At 45.5% G+C, this 15,750-nt stretch overlaps 1 protein-coding gene across 1 annotated transcript in view; it reads right to left on the reverse strand.

Annotated features, from left to right (window-relative positions):
* The window catches only part of DRG2 (developmentally regulated GTP binding protein 2), a 322,437-nt gene that overhangs the window by 52,368 nt on the left and 254,319 nt on the right, over positions 1 to 15,750 (reverse strand). The window contains exon 9 of the mRNA XM_069645707.1: positions 15,409 to 15,485. Within this exon, the coding sequence (XP_069501808.1) occupies positions 15,409 to 15,485 (77 nt within the window). The remainder of the gene's footprint in view (positions 1 to 15,408; positions 15,486 to 15,750) is intronic.

Below are 15,750 nucleotides of genomic sequence, written 5' to 3' on the forward strand. Positions count from 1 at the left end.
CACCAAAGGGTACTGCATACAATCGTGCCTAACATCTGTGAAGGCAGGAAGCGAGGGAGGAGTCCAAAGCTACATAGCCCCTTGTCTTCCAGCCTAACTGCGCCTAACTGCGAGAATCCAGTTCAAAGTGGGCTGTTGGTTGTCTTGAAAGGACTGCCAACCCCCAAGCTTGAATGCTGCATGGCTGTTTGATTTTCTGGGTTCCTGCATAAAAGTCCGATCCTGGAAGCTGAAGAGGTAGCCGACCACTGGAAACAAAACCGAAGAGGATGATTAGGAAAACGCGGCTGAGATCATTTCCAACTAGCAGAGAGCCTGCTGTGTAAACAGAGCCTGTGGTTACCCTTCCTTCCAATCAAACTGGAGACTCCAAATGATGACCCAGAGCCTGGTGAGACCCACTAGACTCAAGAGACCTGCATTTTGAGCCATCCTATGTCATGCTGCGACCTAGCAGGGCTGCAAGACCCCCCAATACCCTGGGACCTTGAGCCATTGTGCGGTGCACTGTCTTCCAAATTCCGAATCTTGCTGAAACTTTGTGGGCATCCTGCTGGACCTCCAGAGACGTGAATCGAGTGTTGCACCTTGCAAACGACGAGAATCCGACCAGCAATATTCTGTGCTCCTGAAAAGACACCAAATTCACAGAGCCGCATCCACCCGCAAAGAAACCCTTGCCTGAAACCTTGTGTCGATATCTGCTGATAAAGCCCATCCAGGGTCCTGTCTTCTGTCCTCCTGCAAGGAATGCAGTGCCTGGGTTTTTGGCTGCAGATCCTGAAGTCCTCCTGTTGCAAAATTGTCTCCTGTGCTGAGGTACTGAGCTGGCTTGGGCATTTACTTACCTTAACTCTCTTGGAATTCCTGTATAGTTTTGGAGTGTTCTCTGTGATTGGGAGGTCTCTTGTACAGTTCACCCAGGCAGACTGGTGGAATCCTCCTAAGGTGCAAGTCCCCAGACCGTCAACTAACTCTAAAGTAAAATACTTGTTTGAACAGTCTTCCTCTGTAACTAACTTTGCCTGTAACTGAGCCCTATCTCACCCTGCCTACAGCTGGCTCGTAGATTACTAGGGTCCCTCTTCTGCCTCTGAGAGAACTCATGTACTAGAGTTGGGAAGGGCTGGATACTTTAAAGGGTCTGCCTTGAAAAGTAAAACAAGTGTTGAAAAAGTTTACTTGTGAATGAGTTTGTTGGCAACTTTAAACTAAGTATTCTCAAAGTCTTACTGTCTGTCCATAGAATTAGCATTGCGACACACAGCACCTTTTTTGCAGTGCCACTAAGTCCTTCCTTCCTTCCTTCCTTCCTTCCTTCCTTCCTTCCTTCCTTCCTTCCTTCCTTCCTTCCTTCCTTCCTTCCTTCCTTCCTTCCTTCCTTCCTTCCTTCCTTCCTTCCTTCCTTCCTTCCTTCCTTCCTTCCTTCCTTCCTTCCTTCCTTCCTTCCTTCCTTCCTTCCTTCCTTCCTTCCTTCCTTCCTTCCTTCCTTCCTTCCTTCCTTCCTTCCTTCCTTCCTTCCTTCCTTCCTTCCTACCTACCTACCTACCTACCTACCTACCCTGGCTCTCTCCTCATCTCTCTTCTATGCACTGCGTCCTTCGCCGCCTTGAAAGGTGCTGGCGCAAACACGGTTCTCCTAATAACCATGCAATTTATTTCTCTTATGTCCTATACGACAACTGTATAAAGGCTGCCAAATGTACCTACTTCTCTGACCTTCTTCACAGTCAATCCACTCATCCTCGACGTCTCTTCCAAACCCTAACCCGACTTCTCTCTCCTCCTACACCTGACCCGCCCATCAACTCATCCCTATCAGCATCTGACCTTGCCAATTTTTTCTCTTCCTAAGTACACTCCCTATCCCAGGACATACCATCTTCACCTTCCTATAACTCCTCCCCTTATCCTTCCCTGCCCCCTCCAGCACTGTATCTACCTTTCCTCCCTTAACAGACTCTGAGATGGCACTCCTCCTGGCCAAATCTCACCCTACAGCAGGCCCCACTGACCCCATACCCCTCTTCGCTTATCCCCAAAGTCTTCCCACCTCTGGTAACCTTTCTCACCTCCTTTAACATTTGTCTCACCAGCTCTACCTTTCCTTCTGTCTTTAAACATGCAATTATCATACCTATCCTAAAGAAACCTACAGCTAACCCCCTTCTTGCTTCAAATGTTTGTCCTATATCCCTCTTACCTTTTCCATCCAAACTCCTTGAGTGCCTTGTTTATTCACGAATCTCATCATTCGTGTCTAGCTTATATCTCCTTCCTCCGACTCAGTCTGGTTTCCGCTCCCACTATTCAACTGAAACAGCCCTTACCTACGTACTTAATTCTCTTCTCACTGCTTGTTACTTCAAACACTCATCTATTCTTATTTTACTTGATCTGTCCGTTGCCTTTGACACTTTAGATCATTCTTTGCTCCTGGACTCCCTCTCCTCCCTTGGTCTGCACGTATCTGTTCTATCATGGTTTTCATCCTACCTATCCAACCGTACCTTTGCTGTCTCCTGAGGCGGCAACACTTCTGCTCACGTTCCTCTAGTCCATGGCGTACCTCAAGGTTCAGTCCTTGGTCCCTTTCTATTTTCATTATATACTTCCTTTCTTGCCCCCATTATCTCAACCTTTGGTGTGTCACACCACTTCTACACTGACACTCAGCTCTTTCTAGCCTTCTCATCCTTCTCTGTCATTCATCAGACTCTTTCATCCTGCCTCACCGCCATAAAGTCCTGATGACCTCTAACTTCCTCACTCTCAATGCCAAAAAACGGAGGTCCCATTCTTATCCACAAACACTCATCTCGCAATCGCCTCCATCTTCCATCTCTTTTCCTCCCTCCTGTCTCTCCGCCTGCAATCTTGGCATTTACTTTGACTCTAATCTCTCCTTTGACCACATCTCCCTTACATCCCGCGCCTGTCGAGGTCATCTCTACATTTGCAAAGTCCGCCCTTTTCTCACTTTGCATGCTACAAAACTCACCTCCTCACTAGTCTACTCCCGACTATTCTATTGTTCTGTTCTTAGGTCTTCCCCACTCACACCTTGCTCCTCTTAAATCATATCTCCCATTCTTCAATTCGCTCACTCTGTCTTCTCTCCTGCAATGACCCAATTTCTCCTTCCCTGGCCTCTCTTGGCTGGTTGCCCTTCTATTCTCAACTTAAATACAACTTTCCCTGTCCTGTGTTCAAATATCTCATTTTCTTGGGTGAACTACTGTTCCCAAGAATAGTAAGATTACTTTTGTCTTACTTATCTTTTCTTTTGTGGGGTAAGCACACACCACCCTATGTGGAGTGCTGGGGGGTTACATAGTAACTTCCTTATCCCACTTCTCATGTAACATTCTGTTACACTAACTTTAATGGCTGGTTGCTGCAGTTTCATTTGTACTACCTTTGTGCCATGTATCTGCAGGCTGATTTCTTAGCTGCAGTACAGCACCCAAGGGTTACCAGTTTCCCAAAATGGCCCAGTCGTCTTTATTCGCCATTTCTTGTCAGTTAATTACTTCTGGGCTTTTACTCTGTTTGAATCGGGTGCGAGTCCTTTGTGCATTTTGCCTTTGGCGGGCTTCAGCCCTGAATCCCACCCAGGCTCCAGTGTGTCTGTAAAGGGAGAAAGTGAGTGAGGGTCTCAAAATGTCCTTGTCCATTGTCTCTAGGTGTGCCTAAGCGAAACCAGTTCCGATTGGCCGGATGTCTGTCCAGGAGGACAGCCACCATGCTGGGTGATTGACAGCCTAGGGCTGTGAATGAATGGAAACTTGCTTAAAAGGTGAGGTTTTTGGGACTAGAGAGTTGACCACTGAGGACAACATCCAACGAAGACGATGTGAAGACACGTCAGTAGCACCCTTCTGAACCGCGAAGTGCCCGGGGGAAGCCCTGCAGCTGTGCTGACCCTGTGTTCGTTTCTAATGGGAAGAGCCGCAAGGGATGACTTCCTCCCTTGGGCTGATGGGACCAACTAGCCTTGAGACAAGCTTCATTAATGTGCAACCCCCAAAATACTGAGACTTTCCAAGCCTGCAAAATCCCAATGCCCGGGGACCCCTGACCATCATTGAGTGCATTGTCTTCCGGAGTGCGAATCTGGCCGAAACATTTTGGGCATCCAGAGGACCCTATAGAAGCAGGAAATCTTCATCCAGATTCCCCTCACCAGAGTCCAGGACCGAGGGGTCAAGTAACTTCCAATCGGAGCAGTTTGTTCTTCTTTGGCGCTCAGAAAAAGGTGCAAAAACCACAAAAAGTTGCTGAATCAAGGAGAATTAATTAGTGCAGGGTCCCTCTCTCGAGTGCTGCCGCAGAATCTCGCCAGATGTCCTCCCTTTTGTCAGCACGACCAAGGACAGGAACAAGGGTCTCCTACACCGCCACAGGAAGCCATCCAGCTGGAACCAATTCTTCAATTCTCAGGTACTGTGGGGCTTAGGGTACATCTACCTTTTGTCAACTGTGGTGCTTCCCAGCTTGGGGAGTACTATTTGAAACACTTTTAAGTTGCCTTCAACTCACTTGCACTGGCCTCCCAGTATGTGCTTCGTCAAGGTGACCCTTCCTGAGCTTCTTTGATTTTCTACTGAACTACTGACTATTTTAAAACATTTTCTAAGAAGAGAGCATCAGAACTTTGAACTAGCCCATTGGCCTTGGCTGTCCTGGCTCAAGGCCCCCTTCTGAACCTATTGGCTTTGGCAGTGCTTGTCCATTTACAGGTTTTAATTGTTGAACACCATTATTGCTGGGATAAAAGACTGCCTACATCCTTTTGGGAGAATCTAACTGTTTTACTACTTACAAAGTATGTTCTGATCAGACTTCTTATTGTAATGGTGATCAGGAATAAGCGTCATTACTGACCTCAAATGACATAACTCAGTGTGCTGGAATATTTAAAACATAAGAAAAGTTTACGTTCCTACTTTATTGTTCTTACTGAACTGAATCCTAACTTTGGGATTAATGTTACTATTAGTTGCTGCTTTTTAAAATGGTCTAATTATCTTTGTGCATATATGAATAAATATGTATACTATAACTTTAAGTGTGTAAGCTTTTACTTGGATACCTGCATTTACTAATTTCATTGTACAGCTCACATTACCCCTCTTAAAATAAGCCTGCATGCTCAGTCACTCTACCAACGTGTGTAGTACAGGCCTATATTAAAAGGTGGCTTACATAATACCAATAGATAGTCTTCTTAAGTCCCACATCCATTGTACTCTACAAATTCTTACCGAACAATAGGTTTTACTTAACTTGCATAGCAGTGTGCCATCCAAAAATAAGTTATTGCTTCCCTTAGTCTGAACTGAAAAGTCACTGTAAATGAATATTACACACAAAGTGTCTTACTAACCTGGTACTGTATTATCCAAAACTTAAAGGTTGATACTGTTCCTAGAATCTGTGGTTCACTAGATCAGAAAAGTATATTGTCGAGTTGAATTACTATGCGATTTGCTGCCAAGCGTCACGGTACAACTGCTAGGGTCTACTACCCTTGAATTACTGAAAGTAATCTAAAAGTAACTATTGGTTTGTCTTCCCTAGAACTACTGTTCGGTGTTCTGAATAAGGTTTTATGCTTTGGTCTGTGTATTTTAAAGCATAGTGTTGTGGTTTTATAATGTGTTGATATATAATGTGTTCGTACTTATTTACCCAAGATTTACCTTACCTTGGTCTGCTTGCATTTAAATAAACCCTTTATTTTTACAATACATATTGTGTCAGTGTTTCTTTGGACCATATGTGTACTGCTATTTCTTTGTACTTATTCTACAGCCCTCTCTCCCCCTCCTAAGATAAGCCTGGCTGCTCTGTCTACTCTACCCTATACTCAGGTGGTACAGCCTTATACCAAGAGTGGAGTCTTGTACTGCCTTAGTTGAATGGTTTTGCCAAGCCCTTAGTTGGATTTCAGAAACACTGTCCTAACACTAGCACTCCCACACAGGCCTTTAGCACTCATGCATGGAGGAGAGGATTACCAGTGCACTCTCTCTACATTAGTGCCCTTTAACAGGGTTAAACAGAGAAAAGACGTTGAAGAGAGTCCTGAAGGTAAGAGGAATGCAGGGTCGAGCTGTGCTTTCATTGAACAGTGTAACTTAAATAGCTAGCTTTGCTACACATGTGCCAATTAAAATGACAAACCTACAGAATTGCATAGCAAATTGCTATTCAAAACTGTGTTTTATGTCTTGTGTAACCTTTTGGTTACAGAGAGGATGCCTCCAGGATGAGCTGGTGGCAACAGATACTTTTCTACAGTTTTCCGCCCCCCCAACCCCCCATGAGGTTTGATGAGAATTGTTGGGGCAGGGTGGGGGACTGAGGTGGTGAAGGGGCGCGCGCGCAATTTTTCATATTGTTCAGCGCACCATTTAATGTCATGGGGTTCAGTTGAAGTGGGAGAACAGATACAGTCCTGGAATCTGATCCAAAGTCCAACTGAAACCACATGGCAAACTGAAAAGGCGATGCCAAGAGTGCTTGCTCTCCATAAAGTGCTGCCAGCAGAAAGTCTTAGTAACTTACCTGTAACTATTTCTCCAGCATTGGTATCTTTCATAGATTCACATACTTGAATATTCCCCATCGCCAGACTGGGAATCCTCAGTGATTTAAAAAAATTACTAAAATATATACTATGTCCATAGAAATATGACTGTAGATTGCCCATTATGTACTATGGGCCATTCATTTGTGTAGTCCCTCCACCTCACTTTGGTCCTTTATGACCGTAACCAATGAGGTGGCAGGGTTTAAGCTCCACCCCAGTCAGCCATCTTCAGATTATGAACCGTATAGACTACAGTATGATGGAAGCTGAACGCAGGAGCAGCCTCTAGGGGAGGCGGGTGGGCTCATGTGAATCTATGAAAGATGGGGAGCAGGTGCAAGTGGATCTAGCTCACCTGGCCTAAAACCCCGCCCACCTGGTGCCTTCCTGCCTGCCGCTCTTTTTCACCACTTAGCAACCCCCGCCCACCTGGTGCCTTCCTGCTTGCTGCTCTTTTTCACCACTTAGCAAGCCCCGCACACATGGTGATTCCTGCCTGCCGCTTTTTTCCACCACTTAGCAAGCCCCGCCTGAGTCTGTCCTGATGAATTCTGGTTTCACCATCACTGTCTTGTGGCCGATGCTGAATTTGTTTTTATGGACTTCATTCATTCAAAGTGCATCACTCTTTCTCGACTCTCATGCTGGACTTCCTTTGCATCTTGTACTCATGGTGGCCCTGAATCATGATGTTCCCATCTTCATCTTGTATCCTGGCTTGCAACATTATGTGTTACTACTGACTTCTGCAAATGTATTCACTCTCCCTCTTGCTTCTCCACTCTTTTGACTGCTAACTCTCTGTTCTCTCCTCCTTTCCCTCCTCCCCTTACTTTCTTCTATGCACCTACTCTATCAGAATTGTCCCTGGACCTAGTATGGTAGCAACCTCATCTGTCTTCCCCCCCCTCCCTTTACTGTTTTTTTCTCCCCACACCCCCTCCAGCTCTACCAGAAATGTTGTCAGGCCTCGTACGGTCGCCTGTCTGTTTCCATTTCGTTCCTACTCTCCCCCTCCCTTCCTTATCTATGTCTTAGCTCTTGCACTATCTGAAATGTTGTCAGGCCGAGTATGATAGTTAATTTCACATCCTTGCTGTTCATGGCCTGTAAGAATGTCATTGTATTTTCCCTTCAGCCCTCCCTTGCCTTGAAGCACTTTGAAACCCATTGTGTATAGGCGCTATATAAATAAACTATCATATCATATCAAAGATACCAATCCTGGGAAATACAGTTACAGGTAAGTATCTAAGACTTTTCCAGCATTGGATCTTTCGTAGATTCAGATGCTTGAATAGAATACCAAGCAGTTAAAACATGCCCACATCATTTAACATAGATATGCAGAACAAACTTCTGAAAGCCTTTGCCATACAGCAACACCAAGATTACATATCCAGGGAAAGGCGGGAGGAAAGGCTGATCCCACCTTATGCAAAGAGGTGGCGGAGCACTGCCTGGCCAACTGCAGATTCTTTGTTGGTATCTTCGGTCAGGCAGTAATGCTTGGCGAACATGTGCAGAGTGCTCCAGGTAGCGGCTCTGCAAATGTCCTTCATTGCTACCCCTGCGTCAAAAGCAACTGAAGCTGCCCTCCCTCTGGTGGAGTGCGCCGAAGGAGGTCTGGTGAGGGGGGGTCGCCTTTAGATTGATGACAGTGGGTGATACATAGAGTGGCCCAACGTGCCAAAGTTTGCTTTGAAATGTGTTGACCTTTAGTGCATCCAGAGAAAGCAAGCAATGAGCAATCTATTGGATGAGCGAAACTCCTTAGTTCTCTGTAAGTAAAACTTTAGAACCCTCGCCACATCTAATGAATGCAAAGATCTTTCTGCATCAGATGTGCGATTCTGGAAGAAGGTTGGTAGGACAATGCGTTCCGTGAGAGTCATCTCCGACAAAGCTTTGGGGAGGAATTTTGGATGGGTTCTCAGAATGACTCGGTCTTTGAAGAACAAGGTGAAAGGAGTTTCTGATGATAAAGCTTGTAACTCACTGATCCTCCTGACAGATGTGATAGCTATCAAGAAAGCTGTTTTCCAAGATAGGAATTTCATGTCACATCTATGAATAGGCCCGTAAGGTGGTTCCATTAGAGCTGTCAGTATCGTGCTTAGGCTCCAGGATGGTACCGATGTTGGCGTAGGTGGGAAAGTACACATAAGCCCTTTTAGGAAAATCTTAACAGCTGGTAGAGTGAGCAAAGACTGGTTATCTGTGTTTGTTGTATATGCCGCTATGGCCGATAGATGAACCTTAATCGAGGATGTAGATAATCCTGCTTTGGCCAAGTACAGTAAGTAAGGTAGCACTTGCTTGACCGATGCTGTGAAAGGGTTCACTGAAGATGTTTCGCACCACTTGGAGAAACGAGTCAATTTCCGGATATAGGTGATCCGAGTAGACCGAGCCCTAGATGCCTTGATAATGTCCCAGCAATCTGCAGGGAGATCCAGATTCAATAGTTTTCATTGCTCAGGAACCAGGCCTTGAGAGATAGGCTCGCTGGGTTGTGGTGGAGGACCTTGCGGTTCTGTTGCGTCAAAAGCTCCTGATGAGCTTTGAGGTGAATCTGGGGCTAACAGGAGAGGTGTTGTAGGGTTGAGTACCAGATCTGCCAGGCCCAATCCGGCGCCATCAGGATCATAGAACAATTCTGTTCCTTCAGTCTGTGTAGCACTTGCGCTATGAGAGGGATGGGGGGAAAGGCATAAAGGAATTTCCCTGTCCAATCCACGGAGAATGCATCTCCTATTGATCGATGTTCTGGGTACCTGGAGGCAAATTCGTGGCATTTCTTGTTGGGTCTGGTGGCGAACAGGTCGATCTGCGGATGACACCATTCGGAAAATATTTGTTGGACTTCTTTCTAATCTAGTTCCCACTCGTGAGATGTCGTGAACTCTGCTCAGTTTGTCCGCTAGGACGTTGTCCACTCCCAGAATTTGTTCCGCTTTCATTTGGACTGTCTGGTGCAATGCCCATGCCCATAGCAGTTGAGCTTCTTGTGACAAGATCTCTGACTTGGTGCCTCCTTGTTTGGTCGTGTAATGCATGGAGGTGGTATTGTCTGTTTGGATGGTCACCACCTGGCTGGCTAATACCGGAAGAAAAGCTTTCAGAGTCCACTGTATTGCCCTGAGCTCTAAGACATTGATGATGTGCAGTTGAGATTCCTGAGCAAACCATGTGCCCTTGGTTTGGAGGTCCTCTAGGTGAGCCCCCCAGCCTGACAGAGATGCATCTGTCCTAAGGAGAAGGGTAGATGTTGGCGCCTGAAAGGGCATTCCCTGTAATAGGTTTTGAGGTGTATTCCACCATCGAAGTGCCTCATGTAATGTCTGCGGTAGTTGGACGGTATCCTCCCATGAACCAAGTGCTGGTTTCCATTGATGGTCCAGGGCCTCCTGGATTGGTCTCATGCGAAGTCTGCAATTTGGTATGAGAAATGTACATGAGGACATCACGTCCAGGAGAAATTTAAAAGAGCATACTGTGGTTTGCCGATCTGTTTAGGAACCAGGAGGTCAAGTGGAGAATAGCGGTTAGTCTGTCCGCTGAGGGTCTTACCCTGGGGATGCAGGTGTCTAGGTCTGCACCCAGGAAGAGAACTGTCTTGCTGGGCACAGGGCAGGATTTCATTTCGTTGATTTAAAAACCTAACCCTTTTAAGAGGTTTATTGTTCTGGAAACTGCCAAGCGTGTGAATTTGCATGAGCTTGCCCTTATCAACCAGTTGTCCAAATATGGGAAGACTTCTGTTCCCGTCCTTCTGAGTTTTGCCGCTACCGGTGCAAGACACTTGGTAAAAACACTTGGTGCTGACTTTAGCCCGAACAGGAGAACACGGAATTGGAAGTGTAACTCCCCTATTGCGAACCTGAGGAATTGTCTATGAGCACCGTGAATGGGAATGTGGAAGTAGGCGTCTTCCAAATCTAGAGTGGCCAGGAAGTCGAGTTGGTTTAGCCAAGTTAAGACACTTTGCAGGGATATCATCTTGAATTTGATGCGCTTGATGAACTTGTTGAGCGCTCTTAGATCCAGTATAGGTCTCCACTGATCATTTTTCTTTTTGATCAGGAAGAAACAGGAGTAGAAACCTCTTCCCTTCTGCTGTTCTTGGACTGGTCCGATAGCTGCTTTTATGAGCAGTTTTCGAATTTCTGACATAACATTTCTTAAAAGATGTACCTTGCGAGGGGAGGGAGCAAAGGATGGAGGTTGATCTAGAAATTCTATGGTGTGACCCTTGCGGATCACCTGCAACATCCACTTGTCCGATGTTATTGACTGCCAACGATGGAGAAATCGGCTTACTCTTCGCCCGACCGGGGTGTGACGTTGAGGGGAAAGATATGATCTGTCAATTTTGTTTGCCCTGTCTCTTGTCCTAGGTAGAGTACCTGCCAGAGGTTTGGTGGTATCTGTTGTCCTGGAAGGTGTTTCCCTGTGTTTTTTTGGCCATAAGAGGAACAATTGAAGCCTCTGAATTTGGATGATGAACCTCGAAAGGGACAAAAAGATCTACAGTCTTTGTCCTGGTCTTTAAGGGAACTGTTGGCTCGAGCAGTGTCCGTCTTTATTCCTTTGAGGTGGTCATCGATCTTTTTACCAAATAAGTCTTGCCCATCGAAGGGCATGTCCAATATTTGAGCTTGCTCCTCCGGTTTGAAGTTTGTAGCTTTCATCCAGGCTTGTCTCCTTAGAACAGTTCCGTGAGCCATTTGCCTGAAACCTGATTCCACCACGTCCACTGCTGCGTCAATCATATGATCTGAGGTAGCTTCCCCGTCTGCTATGATTACTCTGGCTTCTTCCTAGAGATCCGCTGGTAAATGCCTTGTTAGTTTAGACATACACAACCATAGCTTGTGGTCAAAACACGCCGTCATGGCTAATGCATTGCCCGCTCTGATGGTGAGAGAGGCTGACGAGGTACCTTCCTGCCCATGGCCTCTAATCTACGGCCTTCCTCGTCAGGAGGTGCTGATAAGGGCGATGAAGGATTGGCCAACTTTTTTCTGGCTGCCACTGTGATGACAATCTGGTTTAGTATGTCCCCTTAGACAAAGTGGCACGGTGCCAGGAGCTTTGTATTTCTTTTCCGGTCTTGAAACCAGAGCGGGGGTAGATAAAGGCGTAGCCAATATCTTTGACCCAGATGGTCTCAAGAAGAGGTATAGTCGTGACTGTCCTTCTGCGTTTGTCCCTGTGCTCATAAACCACTGACTTTTTCTCTTCAGATGTGACTTGCAACTTGAATAAGTCTGCAGCTTTACCGATAATGGTATGAAAGGATACCAAATCGTCTGGTGGTGAAGAATCTCCTGGAGAGTCTTTCTTTCTAGGTTTCTCAACTATGTAATCAACCCATTCGCAATAAGTGTCATGTTCATTAGTAATCTCCCCTTCCTCATGGTCAGAAAAATCTCGGCAAGGATCTTCTTGCCAGTCTGAGACAGATGCGGTGAAAGCACAATTGTAGGGTCTCGAACAGGTGATCTTGGTCTAGGCGATGATGTTAAAGATGGGACCCTTGTCAGTGAAGCACTGAGCGTCCTCCTGCTCCTCGATCTGCGAGTAGGCTCAGGTGAATGTGCCCCTTTATATGGCCTGCTCCTGGAAGGAGACTCTCTAGGTGTGTTATGCCTAGGTGAGATGCTCCTCGGTGGAGGCGGTACCTCTTTCAGCACGGATAACATTCTTTTCTGCTTGACGTCTGTTGAATTCTTCAATGATCCTTTGCATTGAGTCAATGAGAGCTGGATCGGAAGGTTCCTCCACAGTTGGCTGTCAGGGAGGACTGTGTTCCTTGGGGGTGAGGCAAGGTTGCCTGCCAACAAATTCTATGTCTGAAAACTCCTCCTGAAGAATGAAGTCTGGGAGTTCTGTCATTTTTCCTAAAGGAGAAAGTTGTGCTCGTATTGGTTCATGAATCACTGGTATAGGAGACACAGTTTTTTCATTGGTTGATTTAACAGTGGCGTCTGCAGCGGCTGTTTTGGGCTTTGGTTTCTTTGTGGATGAAGAAATTGACTTTGTCGTCGACGACACGGATGTATGCTTCGTCGACAGTGGTTTCATGGACGATGACTTAGTCGACGGTTGAGTGGGTTTCTCCATCAATGGGATCCTCGTGGATGAGTAATGGGACTCCTTTGTCGATTGTTTTGTGGAGGCTGATTTCGACGACGAAGATTTGGTCGTCGATGATAAGGTTTGAAGCATTGTTGTCGTGCACGATAAGGGTTTAGTCGACGGCTTGGTCGTCATTAGGCCTCTATCATTATAGCCGCTCGTAGACTGCTTATCCATGGACAATTTGCTACCCCCCCCCCCCCCACCCCTGGGGTTTTTGAAAACGCATCCTTACCTTTGGAGGTAGTTTTATTTTTCAGGATGCCGTTTTTGTGATCCCCAGAGCCCAAAGGGGGTATTTCCACCTTCCTCTTACTTTTGTGGGAGGGGGAAGACACTCCTTTCCACTGAAGAGGCCCTTCTCTTAGACGTTTGTCTCTCAGATGGTTTAGAAGAATGTACAGGAGCTGTTTTGGCAGATTCTTCGTCAGAAGATAGACATTTGGCTTTTAAATGGAGAAGAAGTCTTCTGTGTCTATCCTGCAGAGTCTTGTTGGAGAAAGTCCTGCAAATGTAATTTATTTATATCATGAGGATACAGGCAGTAGATGCATTGCTCATGATAAGCCTTCATGTAGACTAGTTTCTTCATGCACCTTGTGCAGTCCCTGAACAGGGAAAGCTTTTTGGCAATTGGAAGTTCAGCCTTGTTATGAAGAGAATTTCACTCGACGAATTTCAGGTGAAAAATAGTGTTTTCTGAGCCCGGAAACACAGAGCAGCAAGAGCTTGAACAGGAGATTTCAATAAGATATATTTTAGGTAAAACCAATCCATCTAACAGGAAAAAGATTAGGAAAAGCTCAGACAGCTGGAGGATTCCCTCTGTCAGACTGCGGTGAAAAATCTGAAGATGGCTGACTGGGGTGGAGCTTAAACCCTGCCACCTCATTGGTTAGGATCATAAAGGACCAAAGTAAGGTGGAGGGACTACACAAGTGAATGGCCCATAGTACATAATGGGCAATCTACAGTAGTATTTCTATGGAAATAATGTATATATTTTAAAATTTTAATAATTTTTTGAAATCACAGAGGATTCCCCGTCTGACGACGGGAAATATTCAAGCATCTGAATATATGAAAGATCCAATGCTGGAGAAGTAGATAAACTCACAAGAGTGTAGTGAAGTCTGAGCTCTTTGTCCACAAGCCACCATGTTGATAAACCCAAATCAAAACATGGCAGGTGAATACTTTTAACTTTTGATCGGAAGGGCCAGGGAACAAGCCTATTTTATTATCAAGAAAATGCACAACACCAATAGGACGACGAGAACACAGACTACGTACGCTTTTGGGGAAGAGGTTGAAGCATTAAAGACGTGTCAATCAACGTCCACGAACCTAATGGGGAAACGGGCACACAAATCTGAGCATTATTTGTTATTATTATTAGGGTATTTATTGAGTCCGTGCCTAGCTTTGGGAAGTGACAGAGCACATTACAATCACAGGTGGAAGAACATGGCTAGGAAATTAGAGAAACAAGGGCTGGGGATATTATAGGGGAGGGCGCTCAATTAGCCAGCAATGGATATACACACAACCAGTGGAGGAAACAGTGGGGATCTGATCACCCAGCCTCAGTTAGAGTGGGGAGTGGAGGGTGTGTGCAACTAGGTGTTAGGGAGAAGGCATTCCTTAAAAGAGGAGCGCCTTGGGCTCCTTCCCGAACTGTAGAAGCGTGGGGCGAGTCAGATGTTGATGGAAAGGAGGTTCAAGTTTTAGGGCTCCAAGAGTGAAGGCTTGGCTTCTGGTTCTTTCATTCCTGCACAGGCAGAGTTCAAGTCCTTATTTGTTCCAATCATTCTAGCAACCCACAAATAGCCAGAGTGACCAGTCTCCTGGCATGGTGGGGGATACGGAGGCAGGGTGTGTGGGAAGACATGCAAAGCACTGACTGGGGGACATGAACACAGTTGTGAGCGAATGCCAAGGAGATTGTTTTTTAAAAGACTAGTCATTAGACTCAGAACCTACACAGAACTTTATATTACTCCTCCCTCTTTTCACTACACTGCCTTGTTTCAATTTACAACCTTTGAGTTGCTCACCCCACAAGCAGGTCATTCTCCAACCTCACAGAGAACCACGATTCAGGAGGGGACCAACCTCACCCACCATTACTTTGTGAGAGGACACCTCCAAGTGGACAATTTTTTTGATGTGGCGAAAACTTTGGGGAATCTTTAAGAGACCAACCAGAGCCATCCTATGTTGTGTTGGCCTTTACTTTCTTTCCACCCTCCCCTTTGAACTTCAGAATAAATCTGTTAAGATCACATCATATGCTTCTCTGCATGTTCGATTCCTCCCTTCTAGTGAAAATTGAGTAACACAAGCTCACAAAATCACCACTGAAGGGCATTTGCCTGAATGTATTGATGGAACCAACCTATGCAAACCTGGGAATATTTGTGTAGCCATATGATCGTATTGCACTCTCTACAAGCAAAATCGGCCTCCATGCTAGATGTAGAGCAACATACAAAAAATCATGGCTTCTGCTAAATTACAAGAGGCAGTTATCAAGTCATCTTGCAGGCAGTGTTTTTTCTGCTACACATTCTTCACTTTGTAGCAGATAGCTGCAGTAAGCAGATATTGACTGCACTGGAATTCAAATACCAAATGATATGCTCATGGCAAATCTCAACTCTCACCTGATGACAACACTGTTTGGCTTCCTAGCTAGGCGATCAACATCTTCCATGGAGATCTGGTCAATTTTGTTATAAACCTACAGATACAAAAGAAAAACAAATCCCATTACACTTTTTCACCAGACAGATACAATGTATTTTACAGAATGCCAGGCTACAAAGGTAAACCATTCTCGACACTGAACCAACAGTCACATTTTAGAAAAATAGCAATGTAAGAGAGACACACCTCCTAAATCCAGACTTGGCAGACATAAAAAGTGTTGTGATCCTTTAAAGAACAAAGAAGGAAAGCATAAGGTGGGGAAAATTACAGCAATATGCAGCATAGTCAAATAGGAG

The sequence above is a fragment of the Ambystoma mexicanum genome, chromosome 2p (genome assembly GCF_040938575.1).
Source record: "Ambystoma mexicanum isolate Mex_15411 chromosome 2p, UKY_AmexF1_1, whole genome shotgun sequence".
Classification (NCBI taxonomy): Eukaryota; Metazoa; Chordata; class Amphibia; order Caudata; family Ambystomatidae; genus Ambystoma; species Ambystoma mexicanum.